At 37.0% G+C, this 23,856-nt stretch overlaps 1 protein-coding gene across 2 annotated transcripts in view; it reads right to left on the reverse strand.

Annotated features, from left to right (window-relative positions):
* HTT (huntingtin) overlaps positions 1-23,856 on the reverse strand; it is an 81,519-nt gene that overhangs the window by 28,789 nt on the left and 28,874 nt on the right. For both annotated transcript variants that reach the window (XM_077177775.1, XM_054632472.2), the window contains 20 exons: positions 22,617-22,763; positions 21,516-21,636; positions 21,188-21,264; positions 18,835-18,986; positions 18,243-18,445; positions 17,264-17,390; positions 16,467-16,594; positions 15,701-15,811; positions 15,067-15,144; positions 13,741-13,964; positions 13,156-13,234; positions 12,861-13,022; positions 11,879-11,934; positions 10,902-11,050; positions 10,101-10,237; positions 8,009-8,125; positions 6,531-6,653; positions 5,761-5,999; positions 4,297-4,439; positions 1,209-1,416 (listed from right to left, as the gene is read on the reverse strand). In XM_077177775.1, the coding sequence (XP_077033890.1) occupies positions 1,209-1,416; positions 4,297-4,439; positions 5,761-5,999; positions 6,531-6,653; positions 8,009-8,125; positions 10,101-10,237; positions 10,902-11,050; positions 11,879-11,934; positions 12,861-13,022; positions 13,156-13,234; positions 13,741-13,964; positions 15,067-15,144; positions 15,701-15,811; positions 16,467-16,594; positions 17,264-17,390; positions 18,243-18,445; positions 18,835-18,986; positions 21,188-21,264; positions 21,516-21,636; positions 22,617-22,763 (2,781 nt within the window). The remainder of the gene's footprint in view (positions 1-1,208; positions 1,417-4,296; positions 4,440-5,760; positions 6,000-6,530; positions 6,654-8,008; positions 8,126-10,100; positions 10,238-10,901; positions 11,051-11,878; positions 11,935-12,860; positions 13,023-13,155; positions 13,235-13,740; positions 13,965-15,066; positions 15,145-15,700; positions 15,812-16,466; positions 16,595-17,263; positions 17,391-18,242; positions 18,446-18,834; positions 18,987-21,187; positions 21,265-21,515; positions 21,637-22,616; positions 22,764-23,856) is intronic.

Raw genomic sequence — 23,856 nt, forward strand, 5'->3', positions numbered from 1 at the left:
TTAAAAGAAAAATACAGGCTGTTGCATCTCTGGTAGGAACCAAATGTTCTTGAGCACTTAGTCCAGTGTCAGATTAAAAGTGATGCCCAACCCAGAAAATAGATGATACTGGTAAATAAAAAAAAAATGTACTGCTATTTTAGCTCATAGAATCATTAAAGTCACCTGTATGATCATCAAATCCAACCTTTAACCTAGCAGTACATCATGGCTCACACTAGGCCATATGCTGAAGTGCCACATGCACACACCTTTTCAACACTTACAGGGATGGTGATTCCACCCTTCCCTAGACAGCCTTTTCCAATGCCTGAGTAGTTGCCCTGTTTTGCTCATAATCCTGGTAATTCCATGTTTCCACAAATTAGAATAATATATTTTCAATATGTAAGGTTGAACTGAAGCAAGAATCTCACATTTGTGAAAATATTGATGCACTTCAGTTGTAGAGCAAGATGAGACTGTCCAACACTCCCTGCACAAGCACCAGAAACATCCCTCAAGTCACTTGTTCACCTCCTCTACAATTAACACAGAGGAATACCCACCCTCACAGAAGGTCCCTTCCTTATCCTCCAAGGACAAATCATTCCAATGCCTGACAGGTGGGGTAAACTAACTTCAGACCAAGAGCATACCCAGTTTAGAACCAACCTCCACATTTCAGACAACCAGTGTCAAGTGAGGTTATTACAGTGCTCAATGCTAATACCATGTTTTGACAGCATTTAGCTAGAGACCCACTGAGAACAGATAATCCTGTAGCTCCAGTTATATGGTCATATTGTATTATCACAAACACAACAGAGTCCATCATCTCCACTGGCTGGTTATTGCCTAGAAAGTGAAATATGAGGGCTCCATATAAACATGAAACACTGAGTGTTTTGCTATAGTGATTTCCATAGTTTCAATATAAAGTAGTACAAAGATGAAGTTTTCTTGCCTTAAAAGTGGAGAGATTACCTAGCAGCTCTTCTGAGGAGCAACTCAGTGCAGGACACATTTCCTTAGTTTGGAAATCACACCAATATCAGAACAGACAATATGCACACACATGAAGTTAATGCAGAACTACATTTCATAATCCAAGCAGCACCATTCAGTGAGCTGACAGGCTTGGCAGAAAGCAGCTGGATTGTTTTAATATCATTTTAGAAAATATAATTATATGAAACACACTACTAGGGAACAAAACCAAAACTTACTTTGGGGTTTGATGCACTTCTGACCACCAGTTGTAGTTGGTATAATTGACAAGAAGCAAAATGTGACACCAGAGGAGAACTAAAGAAGGATGAGTGGGAATCATGGACTGAACAAGGTCACTCAGACTTTCAAGTGTGTAGAAACTACCATCAGATCCATCTCCTGTAAAAAGTCTGGTGGCTGCAGCTGTGATTCTTCTAAACATCCCTGAAAACAATAAAACCACGTTAGAGTAACAAAGCTCTAGTCTGAACTCTGAAGTTTTATAATTATTCAGGGTAGAATTCCTGCAAGAAAGGTAAATTCTAAGCAGTTTTACAAATTTAAGGTAAGTGATGAAGTTTGCCCAAGGGCAGTGCACAAACCCGTAATTATCAGCTCTCACATTCAATAAATAATGTTTAGAAAGGTTTCATGGCAATTCTCATTTATCTGATACATGAAAACCTTTATTAAACTTTAAACTGTCACCTGTGGACCAGGGATAGTTTGTTGTTTGTAAATTAAAACACAGATGTTCTACTTAAGAACCATGAGGTAACTCCTCCTCTAAATGTTAAGGAAGAACACCTATGAGTATCCTCCTTCAGAGGATGGCTTTCCAAACACATTTAGTTGAAACTAAATTTATTCTCTTTCATCCAATTTCTAAAGTGCAAAAATTAGTATGGTATTTCTGCCATTACCCTGAAAATGGAACACTCAGCCAAAAAAGCAGAATTTTGCTTCCTAATGGCTGATTCTGTGTTTGTATGCCAAAACAAAGGTTGGGAAAAAAGTAATTAGAAAATAGTGGGAAAACAAGGAAAGTTGTCTAAAGGTATAGGAGACTTTGAGTTTCTATGAGAGGATAAGATCAGGGGGGAAAAAAAAGTTTCTTCAGAGTCAGTTAGGAACCAAGAGCTAATGAGAATAATGAAGGAAATCTGCAGCGTTACTTTCTTTCCTTGCCAGACATGCAGAAGAATGAAGCTGTAAATTCCACAGCCATGTGGACCAATTTAAGCTGCCCCCCAGGAGTGACAAACACACAATGTCAATAGCAAAGAATGGGAAAAACAGCTGAGTCTCAAATCTCTGGTTCCACTTATTAGCAAAGCAGTGCTAGCCCCATTCCAGCTCCCTGCATTTGCAGAAACTACACCATCTAGTGACTTCCTACAGTCATAAAAGCCATTGCATGCTCATCTTTTACTGTGTTCATGCCTCTTATTTCTAACTTCAAAGGAACAGATTGAGAATGTTCACTTATAATCTAGTAGCTTCCTACAGCTGGAAAGACAGGAGTCAGAAATGCTCACATTTTGAAAAAACTGCAATGGATGAGAAGACAAAACATCCAAGTAGAACAGTGGTTAGAAATTACAGAATACAGCTTATGTTTCCACACACAAATTGCTGTAAGCTACACCCATAGTTAGGAGAATGTAACTTAAAGAGAAAATAATTGTGGAGGTTCTAACTGAACAAAAGAAAAGCATTACAAATTCAGGCAGTTAGTTAATTCTCAACCTAAATAAATATGTTATGACATGAAAATACAGCCCAGATGTCTGAACAACTTTTCTTTTATCCTGTTACACCATACTGGTACTAGTGGTAGTAATATACCTGAACTTATTTGTAGTTTTACAATAAATTAATTTCTAGAGATCATCTAATCCACATATCCCAGTGTTCTGCATGAGTATTTTAATATTTAATTTTAATTTTGAATGAAGATGTCTACATAATTCCTGGCCAGACTCCCAGAGCAGCCTAGAAGCCAGTCACAGCAGCAGAACTAGCTAAGCCTTCCTTTCAGTTATCCCCAGCTCCAACTGTGGAGGAACCCACTGCCCCAATTTCAATCACCAGCTTCACTTTCTGATTCCATTGCTCCTAGCTTGACACCATTTAATCACTTTATGCCAAAACACCCTGGTGTAAGTTATTTGCTATAATATTTGAGTCAAATATTTCTCCTAAACATAAATTAATACATAATTAAAATATATACTATTATAATTACATAATTTTATATAATAAAATAGTATAAAAAACATATTTAGATTATTACTGTAACAGACACATGGGAAAAGAACTGTCACTCTGTATGTCCAGAGTTCTGGGTTCTAAAGCACACTTAAAACAAAGATTAATTTTGTGCTTCTTCACACACACTCCTGGAGCCTTTGCACCAAGAACCTCAGTTTGGAGAACTCCCCTTTTACAGACCAAGGCAAGAGAACACAGAGTTCCTTGTCCCATGTCCCCAAGGAAGCCCATGCAGAACCAGGGACTTGCATCAAGACCTTTTACATTGCAGACAACTAAGAGTAAACCAAGGTTGCATTTCAGCTGCAAGCCAAAAATCAGAAGGCAAAAAGGGCAGCCATAGCAAAGAAAGAATAAAGAAAAAAGAAAGTCACAATAGTACCACTACTCAGAAATGAGACTAAGGAATAAAGCCAGGGACTAAGGAATTACCAAAGGGGTAGGCATTGGGTATCCAGCAGAGAAACCTAAGGGAAAATCTCCAAACCTGAAGAAAGGAACTCAAGACTGGCTAGCTGGAAAAGTGCCACCTTTCCTGGTTTTCTGGGGTGGTTGTTTTGGTTTTGGTTAGTTAGATTTTTTTTTGGTTTGTTGGGTTTTTTTCTTTTTTTTTGCTTGTTTGTTTTATATATTTTTATTAATTATGGCAAAAGCCAGGCACCTTCCTTGTCATGAGTCTGAGCTAGTGGTCAGTGACTCAGTGTTTTAAGCTAGACATACCAACCAACCTCCAAACTGAGACAAAGCATGAGAAATACAGCCACAAATTTGGAATGTTTTGTGTTTTCTGGACTGAAAAATTTTAGTCAGCTACAAGGAGAGATGAAGAGTGACTACTTACATTTTGTTCCACAAAGACAGAAGAAATGTGCAAAATGTGCCCTGCATGCATAAGCACCATGTTTGGTAAGTTCTCTACATGGAGTAAGATATAACATCTTCAGCACTTACATATTCCTTCTCAGTAGTTCAATGCATTTTTGAATTTTGAATTTTTAAAAACCACCCTAGCACTGCATGCTATGACCTGGGCAACATCTCAAGTATTACCTGATTTGAAGATGTGTATTAAGCACATAAGCAGTGTGCCCAGCTCCTGGCAGTAAAAAGTATGTTGCTGTTCATTCATGTCCACTTTTAATTGCTTGGTAACAATATCTTCCAGTAGAATGCCAACCAGTTGTAATAAGAATCTTGAAAGAAACACATACACAATCAATAGAAAAATTATCAATCTTTCAGAAAAAGATTAGGTTAGCCAATGAGATTTTGGGTTGAAAAACAAAATACAAAGCTCTTGTCCATCTGTCCTAAATAACATATTAAATTAAATGCTACAGAACAGGTTAACCTAAAACAAACAGGATTATCATCACAAGCATGTCAATAATTACATATGAAATCCAGATTATCTCTCATCAGCTGCAGTCACAGTAGCATTGGCCCAACTTTTTTTGCTTTACAAAGCAAATATTCAGAATGCTGTGGTGTCTTTACAGTGATTTGCTAAAAGCAATTGAGCTAAATCAAACTAAAACCAATCTGTGACAGTCATTGCAGCTCAGCTGAGCAGGGGTAATTCAGCAAGGCACAGTAATTCACCTGTTTACCTCACCTCACCTATCCACATTCTACTACACAGATTCTTTATCAAACCTCCAGCTGGGACAACCTGTGGTGTCAAAAGAAGCACCAAAAGAGGGCATTTGAGAAAAGCCATCCTTGCTCCCCGCCATGACCATGACTCCATTACTCACATCACTGCTGTTGGACATTAGGTCACAGTGTGGGTGTCCAGAAGACTCTCTTCCCACAACCCACAACCCTCAGAGTGAGCTGAATGACATGAAACAGCATTCTATTCCCATCTGAAGTTCCCTACTTGAGTAAAATGTTATTATTTTCTTAAACAAACAGCTATTTCAAATACTTTCCACCACATTAAAACATAATGCCTTCATGACAAACATCATGTCAACATAGTACTGCTGCCATCTCTCCACGCTTCTTTTGCCTGAAGTTTGTTACCATCCAAGGACATCAACATCAGAAGCCAACTAAACAAAGCTGGGTCTTAAAAAAAAAGAAAGAAAGAGCAGACCTAACTCAATAGATTTGAATCCCACTGCTGCCAAGTTTCTAATACAGAACCTGGGCTTCCACTTAAAGGGATGTTTCATCATTCAGTACCTATACAGAAAGGAAGGAAAGCAGTGAAGTTTCTGGACCTCATTTTCATAGGTCCAGGATTCACTCATTTTATCAGCTCTATTAGGTCCTTCACTTGGCTTGAGAAGAGGCACCAACTTAATTCCAAGTTCTAAAATCTGCTCAATTTCTCCATCTCTGTCCATCTCAATATTCCTTCCTCCACACACACTTGTCCCATGTCAACTTATTAACAGACATGATTCCATTTAGACAAAAGTTTTATATGCATTAAATATTGCCCAATGTACTTGTGATTTCTCAGAACTCTTTACCTTACCCCAGGTTACTCAAAAGACAATGTACCTGGAAAATGTCTCTTCAGGTGGGTATTTCACCTGTTTGACCTCAGTGTGATCCTCTGGTGTGGACATGTTATTTTCTCCACATCTCAGCCTGTTGATTGCTTGACATGAAATCAAATATGGTGAGAAGGAAAGCTCTTGTATACGGGATAGAACGATGTCTTCTGTTGACTGTGAAATCAGAACTCTGAGGATAGCTAAAATTCCAGAAATCCAAAGTTGGACAGTGCTCACTGATGCCTAACACAAACACAGAAATACAGAAGATTGAATACTTTTGAAGTTAAATGACAAACATAGAAAGGCATTAAAAAATTAGCATTTTCATTAACTTGTAAAAAATCAGACCCTTTTAAGAATGGAGCAAACCAGAAATAAATTTTAAGTTCAGATCTTACAAAATGCTATTCCTGTGGTAACTGTCAAGCTCATATTCACTGGAAAACAATCTCTCAGCTATAAAAGCATTACTAACACTTGTGTAAGAAAAATGTAATTAATTAAATTGCATTCTATTTTATTGTAACAGTACCTTCCTTCACATTCCTGATCCTCAACATACAAAATGAAGGAAAGTAATTCATAAGCAGAACACTCCTGTATCAACTGCTCTCAGCTGGGAAATCACATCAATTCTGGCCAATTTGTTCCCAAATTCTGCTGCTGGTACTTGAACATCACTTAGCAAATTATTAAAGAGAAACACATTCTCTTTAGTTTTGCATGAAAGATATCAGAAAAGATTTCTCTTTTCTGAAAACAGTAGCTTACCATTGTTTTAGGAGTAACAAACATGCTCCTTAAAAGCATGTCCACAGGGCGAAGGGATGAAGGGGCCAAAATTTCAAACAAAGTGTTCAATACTCCCAAAGCATCATGAGAGTCTATATGCATCTGTGAAAGGAAAAACACAAAACTAATTTCTAACTGTCCACTAAAGGTAACTTAAACACAAAATTTACACTCTGTGTTTTAAACATTTCTGTAACACCCTGTAATAAAGCTGTTCTTTACAGTACAAAATTCAGAGCAACCAAAAGCTATGAAAGATAAATTTAAGTTTCATTGCAGACCTTCCTAGACATGAGTTTTAAGAACATGGACAAAAATCTGTCATATGAAATCCAGTGTGCATACCACATTTGGAGAAATAGGCCTTATTCAGAGAATGAGACCAAAAGACTGACTTGTCACAAAATTTAGAGACTTTTCTCCTCCCTGCACATCCTACCAGGTTTATTTATAGACTGCAATGCTGGTCACGATTAAGCTTAGGCAGGTAACTAGGAGAAAAGAAACCTAATCATCAGAAAAGTGAACAGCTACAGTGGTAGGACAGCTTACTTCAACAGATTTCTAGATAAATTATAAAGTAATCAAGTGCAAAAAGCAAAGGACTGGACTACAAATCTAGATGCCCCTATCCTGCTTAAATAATTTGGAAGATGATCACGTGCAGTCACACAAAACAACAGTAATTTCATTTTGTCAGCATTTTAGCTCTGCTCTAGAACTGCTGTCTGGTCCTGCCCACTCTCCCCAGACATGAGATCTCCTCCCAGGATTGGGGAACTGCCATCATGGAGCAAAGAATATCTGGAGCTAGAGCACCTCTGCTATGGAGACAAGCTGGGAGAGCTGGGGTTGTTCTGGAGAACGCTCTCCCAGTACCTAAAGGGGCTACAAGAGAACTGGAAAGGGACTTTGTGCACAGGCAGGTAGTGACAGGACAAGGGGGATTGGCTTTACACTGAAAGAAGGTGGATTTGTATTAGGAGGAAATTCTTTACTGTGAAGGTGGTGGGGCACTGGAATAGGCTGCCCAGAGAAGGGATGGCTGTCCCATTCCTGGAAGTGCTCAAGGCCAGCTTGGATGGGGCTTTGAGTAATCAGGTCTGCAGTTAGACCCACTGTAGCCATGAAAAAAGTAATTCTGACATTCTATGAACATAGGACCATCTTCACACCCTTTAGTAAGCATTCTGATATTATCATGTATCTAAGAGAAACAGAATGACCTTCCTCTGGAGATGGTCTTGATCATACTGCATCTACTTCATGCATTTAAACATGAACTTCATCACTTCAAAGACTTAAGTTTACCTTGCAGCAGTTGTTTTTTCCAAATATGGCAACCACAAAAAAATTGTCTTCATATAAAAAAAAGGAAAAATTAAAAGCCACTATTGATACATACATTAGAGCAATTATTTAAGGTGTTTGTAGAATTAAAACAATGATAGAACCACCTGTTGTTTTGCAAGCATTGGGAGAATGATGTCAGCTATTTGCCGAGACAATCTCTTCCATTTGTCTTCATTTTCTTTATGACACTGTTGCAATACCAAGATGAACATTTCTAGCACCTGAGAAAAAGTAAAAAAAAAAAGGTAAGTAAACACCCATACTAACAGAAAACATTCCAGTTATATCATAGTAGGAAAGAATCTTCATTTCAACCACCTAGCAAAAAGACGAAAGGGAAAAAAACCCACATGAGAAAATTGCACATTTTTAAACCCCATTTTCAGGTTAAAAGCCTGTTTTAGTAACGAGTTTTTTGGCAGTGGTTTTTAAAGACTTTTCTTGTTATTTTTATAAACTAGAAAAAAAAATTTGCTTTGTACTTTTTAAAATGGTATTTGTCAAAAGACTACTCAAACAACTGGAAAAAGAATCATAAATCTAAATACCACACCACTTGTTCAAGAGGGGAGGAAGAAAGAGAGCAATTTTCCACATGTATACTCTGTCTTGACTCTAGCTCAAATAAAGTTTAAATTCGGTCAAAGAAACAAAACAGAATTTTTATGGGGCTCATTTACCTGAGACATGCCACTTTCACATAAAAATTTTAAGAGACAACATAATGGAGCACACCAAGCAAGGAGCACTTCTGGTAGCTGGATGTGTTATAGATTTGAGGGTTATAGAGACCACATGTTGAAGGACAGGCAGACAAGAGACACAGCAAGCAAGAATGGTAATATATGGACTGGCAAGGGGGACAAAAGAATCTGTTTCAGGAAACAAGTTAGAGCACTTGTAAAGCAAATTCAGGTAGCTCAGATTAGGGAGAGGGAGATTGCCAGGTGACTTTCTTCCCAAAAGATTTTCTCAGGAGAGGAGATAGGAGCAATTCCAGGCTGAAAAACTTAACTCTGGAGCTCTATGGGTGGCAGCTCCAGTTGCAACAGAAAAAAGTTGAAGGCTGCAGCTCTGGGAACCTCTCAAATGTCCAGGGAAACCAGTGCAGACCATCCCAGCCACAGCCAGGGAACAACAGAACAGCCCAGGGTTGGTTTAGACATATTGCACCAGCAGAACAGGGCAGAGTAAGAACTACAAAGGGGATGGTGTGGGAAGAGCAGTGCATGGGTGGTCTTTAATAGGTTAAGTGTGTCAGAAGGAGATCTGCCAGCAATTGCAGTACCTTATATAACAAAGTTATTCACTATTTCACATCATGTGTCTACAGAGTGTCATTTCATACAGTTATATTAGTCATTTTATGATTATAAAACTACAAATTCAAAAGAAAATGTGGATACACAAAATTACCCCAATCTGAACACGCAGTTCTAACAAATTATTTTGACAAGATGTACTGACTTTTTTCAGAAAATACAGTGCTTACATTAGCATACACCAGAACTGCATTTTCACATTATGAAAGAAAGGCACATTAGGTTTGTTAAGCACCTGAATAAGCAGTAAGATCCCATGTTGATCATGACACTTCTCTCAAAATTACTTTTATGTTTTTCTTTAAAACAAAGTGTATTGACGAAAGTCATTGTTACACTCCTACAAAGCAGAAACATGTTTTCCAAGTCTGGGTCAAAGTAGTAAGTCATAATAAACACCTAATTACCAGTGTCATTACCTTCTTCAAGTAAGTGTTATTCAAGATACTGTTATAGCACAGCAATACCTAAATCATCTCCATGCAGCATCTTTCCTAATTTTAAACTTGTCTCCTTCTCCATTTTACTCCCCTTCTTTTAAGTTTCTTCTCTTCCACCAACCTTCTATTTATTCTGTCTGCAACACAGCCAAGATCATGATCCCAACTGGAGCTTTTTCGTTTTTTGTTTTCTAGGCTTGACTAGGAAATTCCACAGATATGTTACTTGACCTGAAATACTAATTTGTACTGCAGAACCTTTCCCATATCCTAAAATCTTTGCATATTCTCTCTACAAGGAAAGATACCACAGAGAGTCCAGCTACTCCAGTTTTGTAGAGGAAATCATTAATAGTGCCTGAGCACTTTTAGCAGTCACAGCAATGTTACCCTTTCACAGACCACAAAGAGGGAGCTTCATCCTCCTCTCCTACCTGATGGTACTGGATAAGTCTCAGCAGCATTGACACTACAACCTCCTTCTGAGTTTCCAGCTCTTTTCCAGCATCAGCTTTATTTGTTCCTCTTAACACAAAGAGATCATGAACAATGGGTTGCAGAGCTGGTATTGCTGAAATGAGATGTATTTGCTTTAGTATGAGACAAATCACTCCTGAACAGTGATTTCTTGAACTAACAGTTCAGTTCCTAAAAGTAAACTGGGTTCTAGTTCATTAAAGGTTTTGCCCATACCTAAAAACACTCAAACCCCATATTTATCATGCATAATGATGGAAATATTTTTACTTCTTTTAGAAAATTTAAATTATAGACACATTTTACCATTCTTATAGAGCTAAAAAAAGGTATTTTTATAAAGTATTTCTCTGCAGAATCACTGGAAAGTATGAGAGAAATGCTTCTATTAAAGGCTGAAAGTAGAAGGAAAGGGAAGTGGACAAAAAATTAAAATCAAAGCTTTGCACATACTGCTAAGTTGTGAACTTATTACTGAATTAAGTTTCAAATAAAAGCTTTGCTGCAATTATGAACAATGCAAAATGTAGGGCAGCAGTGTTTGTGTGATATAATAAATTTCCTGAAGGAATTAAGTGAAAAGTATTTCATGTCTTAAAAGTTAGTGTCTTCTGGAACACTCAGTATGATAACAGTTTTCTATAGCTTAGTAGTCAACACTGGATTTATTGCTGAACTATAACTAATAAGTGTTGATGCCTTTTTTCTGTCTTTCTTTTTTTTAATAGCTTTTTTTGGTTGTTTTGTTTTTGAATTACCATGTGTAACAGCTTTCCTCCCACTGGCCATGATACCATCACACAGCTGAATGATCTTGGGAATTCCAATTATTTGTTTGGAATGATATCGCTCATAAGACAGCAACACCAAGAAAAAGAAGATATTAGGAATAATTGCTTCAGACTCCCTGGAAACAAAACAAAAAAATTCAAGTGTCAAGTTTGAATTGCACAGCTTTGTTCTTTTTACAGTCAAGGTTTTTTTGCAGAATATGTTGTTCTGGTTTCATACAGCACTTCTGTAATTTTTGTGCCCTGTTCTATACAATGGGATTTTTCCCCAGGGATTTCTTTAAATCTTTGACCATTACAGTTACTAATATTATAACATACTGTCTAATGCACATTAGATTATTTCTGTAGAAGATCCACAGAGCAAAAGAACAACTTCTCTCTTCATTAAAACTCAAGTGTAAGAAAAACCAGAAATAACTGACAGTAAAAATTTCACTGACTTCCTTATGACCTATTAGGTCCTATACAGTGTGTACCAGGTGACCAGAGTGCATATGGATTCACTCTGAATCCAAAATAGGAAAAAGTAGCTCTCCCTTAAGCAATTGCATCTAGCAATGAAATGCTGATTTCTGGAAGCACAGCTTTGGCAGGGGGACCCAAAGGAATGGGCTTACAATACCAAAACAGAGAAACAAAACAACACAGTTGAAGATTATTATTATTATTATTATTTTTTTTTTTTTTTTTTTTTTTTTTTTTTTTTTTTTCCATTTTACTTCCTGACTTTTTCAGTCACATGGAACCTAAAAAATCTGGAAGAGTTACCACTGGAGCCAGAGAATAAACGAGTACATGGCCCAGAAGAGAACTCTCCCTTTCTCATAAGGCAGAAATAATCAGCAAATCTCATCACTACTTGTAACACATCACTAATCTGCCTTTCAGAACAAGACAGTTGCAAACCCTCATTGTTCAAAGGCTCTTTGCCAATTCCATACCTGAACTGTCCTACTTCAATGTATTCAAACTGCTTAAGCACAAATCCAATAAACACCTAAAGAGAGAATAAAGTGTGCATCAGAACAGAGACATTAATTTCCATATGAAACCATTTTGACAGTTTATAGACAGGCACTGAAAATCATTTGCACCACGTTATGAAATGTTCCCTCTGCAGTTACAGAAGATGGAGAAACCTGTTGAAGCTTAATTATAGCTTGCATGAACTTATGCCACTTTTAACCTGTAGTCTGTATATTTTTAAGTATACCTTCATATTTCACTCATGAAATACAATATTTGAGGTATTACAGTCAAGAATTTAAGAATCAGCCAAAAATCTAAACTGAGATAAAATCCAAAGCACTTATGCATTTAAAAGAATTATCTCTTTATGAAACAGATCTTTCTTTCTGTATCTCTTTACAGAAAACTTAAGTATTGTAAGTCACATTCATTTATAAACCTGAAAATCACTGTAGTAAATAAAACACTTCTAAGTAAACCACCTAAATTTTATGTTACAAATTCACTGCTTCTATGGACAACTACACAGACTACTGTATTTGCCACTAGCTCCTCTCACTGCTATTAACATCAAACAACAGCTGTCAGCCACAATGCTCACTATCAGTGATTAGGAAGTCCATACTCAGTATGGAAGAAGGTATTTCCATTTGTAAATGAAGTTTTATTTTAGAAAACTGACTGTATTGTTCACATAATTTTATTCCTAAAGTCCATCTCATAAGTAGTTCTTAAATAGTTGTTGCAGAACTCAAAAAGTCATTTACATGCAAAAAAAACCCCAGAAGTCTGAAGCTATTTGTGGCTGAGGGCTGGGAAATTGAGTCTCACCCTCCTGTAAGTCTTCACTTTTAGTACCATGAGCAGACTGCTGGAAATATTTTTGCTGCAGATATTTATTGAGCCTGCTGGTGAGATGTGTATGACAATTTGCAAGTGTGGTGAGGTACCAACCTGATCTGAATCCAGAAGACAGTAGTTAACTCTCAGCTGAACCAGTTGAGCAAGCAAGTCTAGAACTTGTCTCTGCAGCTGTACCGACGTTGTTGTTGTGTATTGTTTCAATGCTTTTATGACAAGGGGTTCAAATAAACGAATGTGATTGTGAATAGCATTCTGTAATAGAGAGATTTTAAAGTAATCTAACACCTGAACACATCTCTGATTCAAAGCCAAATTAGTTTTAAAAGGAGGAAAACTGTTTTAAATCTAAGGTACAGCTCTTTCAGGAGAACACAGATACAAGTACCTTATCAGCACGATGCTTTGCTGCACTGGAAATGCTAGTTTTCAGCTGTGTAGAAACTTTCTGCAGCACATCAAACCATCTGTTACAAAAAAAAAATACAAAAAAATCCCCCACACATTAAAAAAAAATACAACAAATATACTGTCCTCAGATGCATTTTACTGTGCCAATGCCAACTTCTCTTTATCTACTTGACTGCTTCAAGAATTTTAGTAAAAACAAAGGGCAGAGACAATCTACAATACACTTCTATCAGAGAAAGATTTTCTAGTCATTGCTTATTAATCCTTCTGCCTTTCCTTTAACTCACTATTTGCTGTATTTATAAATTAATAATATACTTTTGAATACAAGCATTGAAAATTATTATGCTTTTAAAAAACTTCAATGATATCCATTTTAATGACTTTGCTTTGGGAAATAGTTAGTGATAACTGCATTCAGGATGTGCTCATCAAGACAAGTTCCTCTCTTAAGTCTGTATTTTCAAGTTACACAGCACAGCAATGATACTCACAATTATGAAAACCACTAAGAACAGACTCAAGTTCAAGTGAACATTAAGATGTAAGGGAAGGAAGTTACCCTGAAGCATCGTGCTCCTGCTCAGCCTGCACCATGTTCCTCAGACTGGCATCAGCAAGGGCCTGTGTGAAGTGTGTGTAGGGTGCCATGAAGCAATAGTGGTAGAGGCCAGGCCTCAGGTTGGAGGAACCCAAGCGCTGAGCTTTGCCTTGAGCTTTGCTGGGGTTTGAAGAGGAGCCATCGTACTGAGAAGCCAGATTTGTCCCAAACAATGTTTTCAATAACTAGAGAAGAAAATTGGAAGGAAAAGAAGAAAAGTTAACTCTCAGGGCTTTAGCTGGTCAGAGTGACCATGAGATAAGTTAGGAAGTCTCTCTTTTCCTAGCCCAGCAGCCGAAGGAGGAGTCAGAGCTCTTCAGTTTTCAGTCTCAAGGTTGTTTATTGTTCCTTATCTATAAAATTCTTTCTCCTGTCCAGCCAAAGTCCACTCAGCAGGACAGTCCAAGGCACTCTGCCTGCCCCAGGGTGGTGTTATCTTTTTATACTAAAAACTACCTGTATAATATTTACAATTACTTTCCAATACCTATTACCTATGCTAGACAGTGAGCTTCTACTCTAAACCAATCTAAACTTGCCAACATCACAGCAGAAGATGGAGGCCAAGAAGAAGAAGGAGAAAACGCTCCTTCTTCTAAAACACTCAGACTCCTCCATTTTGCCCCCTGAACCCCCATTCTAAAAACCCCTAAAACATCTATTTTTCACTCTGTGACAAACTGATTATTATTATTCTTATACTTCTGTGGCTTGCAGATCCTCATCTAAGGTTGGTAACTTGCTCCATGGGTCATAATCAAAACCACAGGCATCTTGGGCTCTGTGCCAGGGTCTCTGAGCCCCCTGGCAGGGGTCCTGGCAATCCAGGACAGCCAGAGGGATATCCTGAATTCTGACAGGTAACATTTCAGGAAAAAAACACCGTTGACTTGTCTCTCACTGTAATTAATCTTTGAGGACTTAAACCTAAATATGTAATTGGAAGCTTGCAAGAAATCCATCACAAGGCAGTCAGTTCTTTGCTTTCTAGGGTTTTTTTGATGCAGTTAACTGGCTAAAGAACACTTTTGGTAAGGTAGGAAACAAGCTTGTTTTCTGAACATCAGCAAAAATAGTTCTGTGAACTGGAAGCAGTTCAAGAGGGAACTAAATCAAGTTACAGAACAAGTAGTGAAAATGAAAGAAAATATGCTCTGTTTGCTCCACTTGGGCCAATGTTTCTACACAGCACTTCCCTTACAAGCATGGCCATTCTTAGCATCCAATTGACAGCCAAAGGACATCAGGATTAACACTCACACAACACCTAAAAAAATAACTCTTTACCTGCTGTACACACACTGTTGCCATCGTTGGCTCTCTGTTGAAACATGATTTTAGATATCCCAAAATTTCTTCTACACACTAGAAAATCAGAAAAACAAGTGCATTAAATTGATGGTTTTTTCATTATATAAAACATTACAGTGAAACCTGGTCAGTAGCACAGGTTTTTGTACTAAGTAAAACTACATTAATTTAAGGGAAATCAAGGAATTAAAGAAAGAAAGAAATAAGAAGTCAACATTTTCCTCCTAATCCTAAAATACTACAATGTCTAACACCACAGAAAAAAAATTGCAAAACAAGGAGAGGAAGGAGGGCAATAGGTCTTCTGACATTTTGTATATTTAGACATATGAATATAGGGAATGACTGAAGGCAAACGGTTTGGCTAGAAAGAAAAATCCCCAAGTGAAATTTAAAAAAGCAAAAAATTATTCCAGTTTTCAACAGCAGCATTTTAACCTGGAGAATCTGCTTTAGCCCTTTATTCAACTTTGTGGAAGCACAACACTTCTAGGACTACTGCCCCTTGGAGGAGTAGCAATTTGAAATCAATGATACGTGCTTTCTCCCAGTATGGACCACAGATACTGGACAAGTTAACTATAGAACATAAAACAAACCAATCTTATACCTTTCCAATGTCCTGAAGAGTAGCAAGTTCCAAGATTTGAGAGAGAACATCTAAGGCAGAGCGTAAGAAACATCCAAACTTCTCATTTGTGTTCTGGAGATCCAAAGTAACCTGTTCCCAGAAAATAAAACCACATTCCTTGACAAGGAGACACAAATTACTGGAAGAAGTGGGTATTGACACAAAATGATCTTCTGTATAAAATTTCACTGACAGCTTAGACTGCCTTAAGGATTGCTGGAAAGGCAGGACTCCATTCTGACTAAGAAAAAAAAAAAAAGGGATCTTCTTGCTTGAGGAAGGCCTAGGGCACTGACAAGCAATGGAGCTGGGTGATGCATTTCTGATAAACACAGCAGGTGTAATAAAAACACAGTCCTTAAAGTACATATCAGATGACCAACTCTCTAAGGAATGCATCTTCTGTCACCTGAACTAATAAGGAAAAAGCTCCCTCATCCTGAATAAAGTGCAAAGAGAACAGACATGGGGATTTATTTGGGATCACCAAGCCAGCAAAAAGTCATTTGGTACCAGCAATAATGACAGCAGAGAAACAATAGGGTGACAGTTCCTATCACGAGTTGTTGTTTGGTCAGTTTTTGTTTTTATTTGTAGTAGTTGTGATTTTCTTTAAATTCTTTTTTGTGTATATAAACTGTCTGCACAGGTAAACAAGTGAGCTGACAGAGGCAGAGCCTGTTTCAAAGACATAAAGTGATTATCCAACCCCATTATAGTCCAATCAAACAATATCATGCAGTACCTTGTAATTAGCATGGGTTGCTTTCAAGACATCATATAACTTCAGGTATGATGGAAGATGATAAAAGCTTCCTACTGAAGATGATTTACTTGTTGGAACAGGTCCTGTAGCATCAGTTTGCCTAGAAGCTTAAAAGAGTATCATAGATTAGCACAATATGCCTTTTCTAGGCTGCTCATGACATGTACACAATATAATTTACTACATCTGCATGTTTTTTTCAATCCACATGTATATTCCAAACTGCAGACACAAACTATGCACAACTGGAAAATGAAGAGCATTCCAACGATCCAGCCTGCTGTGGTGAGAGAAATTAACCCAGAGGGCTTAATACTGAAGTGCATGTACAATTTACAAAACAGAATTAACACATGTTTCCTTCATTCATTATTAATGAAAAAAAAAGATTTCAAGATTCAGAATCTCATTTCCAAAAGCAGTAAGTCACTCCTGCCAAAAGCTGGAAAGCAACTTTCAAATTTCTTTTAAGCAACATATGTGCAAAAATTATTTTAGTCAGTAGCTGAGTAGATTCACAAAAAGTGAGGAAAAGGATTCAGCAGTGCTTTGGCTCTGAAAAGTACAGGTAACTTTCAGCTTGCAGTTAATAAAAACTAAAACAGTAAAGAAGCCCCCACCCTCAGCTGCCTTCCCACCAATGCAGTACCCTGCCTGTCTCTTGAAGTGAAACTGCAGGAAAGGTCCTCAGTTTTATCTCCTCTCTCTCTGCCATAAGCACACAGGTTATGTGTGGGGCAGGCAGACAGAAGGGTTAACAGGAGTCAAGTGCCTACCTGGACTTGCTTCACCACTCTTCTTAGGGCTCATGGGCACAGATGCCTGTTCCACAGACTCCCTCTCCTTCCCCTTTCTCCGAATTGGACTAAGAGAAGGTGGATTTGTGAGAGAAGGTAATGCTGCCTAGAATTAAAAGAACCTTTATTAGTTTGGCAAGCACAAATAGGGTTTTTTTCTTCTACAAAAACACAAGCATATTCTTCTTTTATTTAAACTCCCCTTCATTTGACTGTCAGTTAAATTGAAATGTTTCAGGTTCAGGACATGAATTTCCTGTGTGAAAAGGAAATAGTTTAATATATTCTCCACTTTATTTTCAACTTCAGCATAAGCCAATGAGATTAAATTTTCAGCTTCAGCATAAGCCAATGAGATGAAATTAGAGCTTCATGACTGCACTTCCTTTTGAGTCCAGATAAAGAAGTGTCAAAATTATATTCAAACATTTTTAAAATATGAAGAAATTACTCATCTTAACAATACTGTCTTACAATTTCTAAATCAGTCTCTAAATGCATATGCCTCAAAAAAATCTCAAAAATCCCCAAACCTGGAAGTATCTCATATAAGCTGTTTAAAAGTCAAAATATTTTACAGTATATTCAGAAGATAAAAGTTATTTTTAGCCCCAAAAGGAGCTCAGTGCATTACAACCAGCCAACCAACCCAAAAGTCAACACATTTCCCAGAGTGTGCAATCCAATACTTCACTGCTCCTCACTGAATTAATGTTTCAAGTGAAGTCAGCAGGAATAAAAGACTCAAAATTTAGGGTGATATTTTAAACACTGCAGAACTAAAGAAAAACCTGTTATGTGAAGAAAAATATGCATTTTCTTCATGGTACTTGCTTTACTACACAGAGTGGAGTCATTATCAAGGAATTAGATACTTACCTGTGTCAAGTCTAAAATGTGTCTAGAGCACAACAGTATTTAAGTCACATAATTTTATTTTTTTATTTTTAATATATACCTTTACAGCTGGACCAGGAGCAACATCATCCATCACATGTGCACAAATATTGATGACCTTCAGCAGATGAGAAAAGAGCTGTTCTACTAAAGTGACCAGAGCTCGATCTGACAGAGCTGGCCAGGGCTCCTCCTGCTTTGCAGCACCTTGGTTTGCATCTTCTTCAGCACTCCAAGGATTCTTTAAGCACTTGGGAGCACTTGCTGCAATTTCAGGAAAGAGAAGACAAAACTCGGAATTAAGCACCAGAAAATTTTGAAGTCAGCTATGGTTATTGTCTCTATATGAACAGAAGTTCAATCAGAATTTCAAAGCCAGGAGTAGCTGCACAATTTAAAACAAGAGCAACAAAATTTGAGTTCTTGTACCCAGCTTGTACTAAGCATGCCCTTTGGCAACTGGAGGAAATTTCCAACTTAGCTACAAAGAGGCAGTTTCTTGTCAAACCTCCTGGGTAAAAGTTACTTCTTTATTTTTTCTGCTTATCTTGCAAGTTTTTCCTGGCATACAATCAAAATAGAGTGAGATTTGGCCCTTCTAATCCTAATGGTAAAAATATTAGGACAATCCTACTTTTCTTATCCTGCCTTACCTGCAAGCAAGTTTCCAGTCAAAATCAAAGCATCCTGATGTGCTGAGAGGTCCAGGGGGAACCAAGCTGATGAAAGGAGAGACAGGACCAAGCCAGCCATACCAATGGTGCAGCCCTTCTGAGCTTCATCTGAAGAACTTGGCTGGGAAACACTGCAAGTTTAATTTTGGAATGTCATGACTTTTTTTCCCCCTTTTGGCAAATTGAAAATCTTGAGAAATCCAACAGTCAAGCAGATGGGTAATCTAATGAAATTAAATCTGTGCTACAGAAATACACATTTAACACTCAAATACAACTTCAAGAAGCAATTTGCAGCAGAGACCTGACAATTCTCTGGTTTCTTTAAGAGCTATTACCTTCCTTTTAATAGCAAATATCAAGGCTATAGTGACATCTACTGATAAACTGAAGAATTCTGTATTTATTTGCTACCCACTACAGTCCTGAACTATCTTCAGTTAAGTCTTGTGCACATGCAAGGTAAGGACAGGAGACATTAGTTGTAGTATTGCAATGTAACAAGACAGAGCTTTTAAGTGACAAGAAATTAATTAAACAATTGCCTTCCTTCAAATCCTCTATATTTTTTGAGTGAACACTATCCACTATGGTAGTTTTCTGCTGCATTCTGTATTTTCCTTGACAATAATTATAAAATCAGATTTTCCCATGGAAATCAAGTTTAAGGAAGGGCAGGCAGAGATCACCAGAAGATGTTTGGCAGAATACTCTGTGAATTACACACATCACTTCAAAGCTCTAAGACCTAAATATTTCAGTTTCTTTCAGGAGAAGATATTACGTAATCTCTAAATAAAGGGAATCTGGAAATCTTTCAAAATATTTTTTAATTTGAAATAATTAAAATCTTCTAATATAGTTACTCTCCCAACAGGAATTTCAGAAAATTAAAGTGACACTAAGTATAGATAAAGCTCCAGAGGTAATTACAGTGCCTTCCTTTGGTTTTTGTAAAGTATTTTCACAGGCAACTGTTATTTATTTCACATCCAGTCAGAAATCCCTTACTTAATCCATGTTGAGCTGTACAGAGCTGGAATGCAGCAGTTCCAGTTACTTGTTAATCATAAGAACAACAACACTTAAGATAGGAAGGAATTTTTAGCAAAATTCTCATGTTACTATCCATGTTATTATATTCTTATTATCCAGATCAAGAAATGTCCATATCATTCCACAAAAATAAAATTACAGTCCAAATTACTATAAACACTGGCCAAAAATTTGTGAAGAAGGAATGAGAGGAAAGGGCAAAGGCTATGCCATTGGATCATTTATAAATATTACATGCATCTTTAAAACAACATTTTTAAGCTAGGTAGAAGAGAAGAAATACTGATTTTATTTTTCAGCTAAGTACTGCTCACATCCTGAATTACTTCATTTCTTACCACTAGACCACACTTTTTATTCTACATATACAGAGCACACCACTCTAAAGGCCAGCAAGGGAAGCAAGGGCCTGCTGACAAGAAAAACATCTGAGGGATGCTCATTTTTTTGTGTTTGGGTTTTGATTTTAAAGTAAGACAAAATGTCCCAACCGAACAGAGTAAGAGACACAATGACAGCAACAAAGAAAATCAACACAAATTATATTAAATCTATTTAAAAACCCAACAGGTCTCCAGGTGCACATCTCCAGTAGCTCCTTTCACTGCTCACATGGCACAGCACTAATAATCAGAGGCAAAATCAAAACTTTTAGGCTACCAGCTGTACATTTTCATCTGAAGAAACTCTTCAGAATGTAAGTATTTGGGCCTATCATGTATTACCCATATTAACACTGAAATATTATAGATACCCAATTTGCTGTTCCCACTCAGTGTACCAAATGAGAACAATTTAAATGCATCTGACACTGTTATAGCAGCCAAGATGAACCAGCTTCCTTGACCCACCATTTTTCAACATAGACACGAAACCAAGATGAAAATTTTAATGTTCAAATTTTCAAGAGATACTACAAGATATAATATTCCAAAGATAAACATCCTTTCAAAAGTTCTAAAGCATGGAATATTTTTATCCTATATCACATTTCATAGATGCTGACTACATCAATCTTTCTATAAGAGCAGCTGCAGCCAATCCCTGTGACAGACACCATGGTTCCAGAGGTGACAAATGCTGGCACTCAATACCCTGACAACATGAAGTTATAATCTTCTGTATTCTGTACAAAGAATATATTCTTCTGTATTCTGAACTGCTAAAATAAGCTTAACAGCATATACCTAAACCAGGGCTTCAATGCCTAAGTAAGTCCACTTCTGTTTCATGAATGTGACTTCCAGAAGCTTGATTAACAAAAGAGGGAACATACCCACAGTGCCATCCCACACTCCAGGTGCACACTGGAAATGTTGTGGAGAGAAGACACAAAGCTTCACAGCAGCCAAACTGAAAAGCAGACACCAAGAATCAAATGAGTTTCACCAGGGGAAGAGTTAGCAACACAGTATCTTAAGAGTAAGAATTAAATCTATTACTACTGCCATTGTCACAGTACAAAAGCCCCAAATACAAATATAGTCAGATCATTAAAAAAAAAAAAAAGCAAGCATGAAAAATAGGAAAAAGTCAGCAACCATAGCAAGAAAACACAAAGAAACTCTCATGTATAAAAACTCCCATACAAAAGAAAACCTCACCGTAAGTGCTCTTGTAGTGGATATTGTCAGTGCATGGGAAATTGCTGCAATAACCCTTGAAAGGTTGTTTTCCATAGTGACATCTGTTGGACTTGGCAGCATATTGTAACCTCTGTATGCTCTGAAATAAAAACATTTATACTCACTAAAACATGTACTTTAAAACCCCCATCCCAATCAAAAGTTATTAATTTTATTACTTAAATATTTAAGTTTAAATTACTAGTATGTATCTGGTTTTGTGTGTTACAATATTAAATGCTATTTAATTTATAAATTAAGCCTCTTTGTTAGCAAACAGAAATAGTAGATCAACTGATCAACTGTTTCTAACTAGATACTTGAGAAATGACCACCAATTTAACTTTGCTGTTGTCTTTGCTGTTGCTCAAATGGATTCAACATTTTTTCATGCTCACAAAGTTTGGATTATTGCTGTAGAAACTCTATTTTCTATCCAGAATAACACTGGATCCACAAAGTCCTATTGCTTCCATACTATAGCATATATCTTAAGTGACAAGATCAGACCATATACCAAAAGGTGTATAATTAAAAATTTTTATGACAAACTGCTAGAATCCAACAACCCCTACAAATATATACAACTCATGCTGTCTATAAGACAGAAAAACTACATCTGGCAGCAAAAATACAACAAGATCACACTATCAAAACTAGAATTTATTTTTAAATTATAAAGGCAGTACAGCCTTCTGCAACTACAATCATTAAACAGGATGTGGAGAGCTCCAAATCTGGATCAACACACCTGAAGAACAGTAACATACACACAATTAGCTCGAAAAGCTGGACCTGGTTTTGTAATTTAATGGGCAAGTAGAGTGACTTGAGGATGTAGAGAAGAAACTATCTCAAAACAAGGACTCTCAGTGTGTGAGCACTCACCAGTAACTCACAGGGTATTCTCTGAACATGAGTCAGTTCCTGTGGAGCTTAAACCTACTACAGGTGCTCCTACAGACTAGAAAAGGAATTCATAAGCACATAGATTTGGAGGATTTAACTACAGTCCTAGACCTTGCAAAGTGAAATTTGGGTCTCCATTCCTTTGGAAGCAAGGCCAGGCAGGAAACACACCTGGTGATAGTGCTCACTGCAAAGTGAGATGGGGGCTGTGTTTCATGCATGAGGAGTTTCAGGTAGACACTGCTTTGGTCTCGTGCTACTGCCACCACTGGGTCAGCCTGTCCTTGATCACAGTTATAAAACAGCTTTGGAACAAGCCTGAAAGAAAATTAAGTGTCAAAAAGAAAAATGATTATTCAGATATAACTTAACAGCCAGTTTAATTACATTTAATATACACTTCAGCAAGCTATATATGTTCATTACACATATCAAATTGTAAATAGCTATTACCTAAATTCATTAAGCTGAATTTATCTTTATATAACTGCTCTTCATTACAATCAAGGAGCTCAAGTCAGGACAAAGCAACTGCTCCAGACATACAGTAATTTAAAAAAAAAGTATTTTATGGAGATACCTCCTCATACATACTACAACAAATGCTTACATAGATTATTTCTCTCTTGCTGTTCCCTGATCTCCCCAGATATTTTCCCCATGAGTATCTGTATCAACTGACAACTCATTTTTTACTGAAAAAAAATATTTTTTTACCATCTGATTTCTGTGCAGTAACACCAAAACATAAAATAAAATCCAGTCTTCTTGAAGAGTATTTTCAACTTATGTAAAATGAAAAGCTGTTTTACACATGTTTTTATAATCTCAGTGAGGATACTCCTAATGAATGTCCTTACTGGATGTTTCAAGGGGTTTCTACAAGATTGTAGTAGCTTTCTTGGGCAGGTTAAGTCTTTTCCAATCTTAACACACCTCCTGTCCCTAAGTCAGCATGAAGATAGAAAAAACTTCAACTTCTTAGCACTCAGCTAATAAAATAACTCCATTTCAGAATCAAGTCCCTTAATAAAAGCCACAAGCTCTATGATTCAACAGTTCATGACTCCTCTGCTGAGCTGCTTTGGCAATATAAACACTTTTAAATGTCAGAACTTTAAAAGTTTAGTTGTCTTTATTTGTTATTAGGAATGGGCAGCAATTAACAGTATGAAAAAAAATAGGAAAGAAACCCCTCTGATAATAAAATATACCAGGAATTCAGCATTACATGCTCCCAGCTTTACTTTAAACATAAAATATAAATCTTTGAATTCCAGTAAATAAACTACCAACTAATCCTTACCCTTTGGTGCATTTATCTGTACAGCAACTATAACTGTAGTAGGTTACAGCCAACATCTGCTTTGCAACCAAAATTATCTGCTGCACTGTGATCAGTGAGCACAAA

Source organism: Agelaius phoeniceus, chromosome 4 (assembly GCF_051311805.1).
Source record: "Agelaius phoeniceus isolate bAgePho1 chromosome 4, bAgePho1.hap1, whole genome shotgun sequence".
Lineage (NCBI taxonomy): Eukaryota > Metazoa > Chordata > Aves > Passeriformes > Icteridae > Agelaius > Agelaius phoeniceus.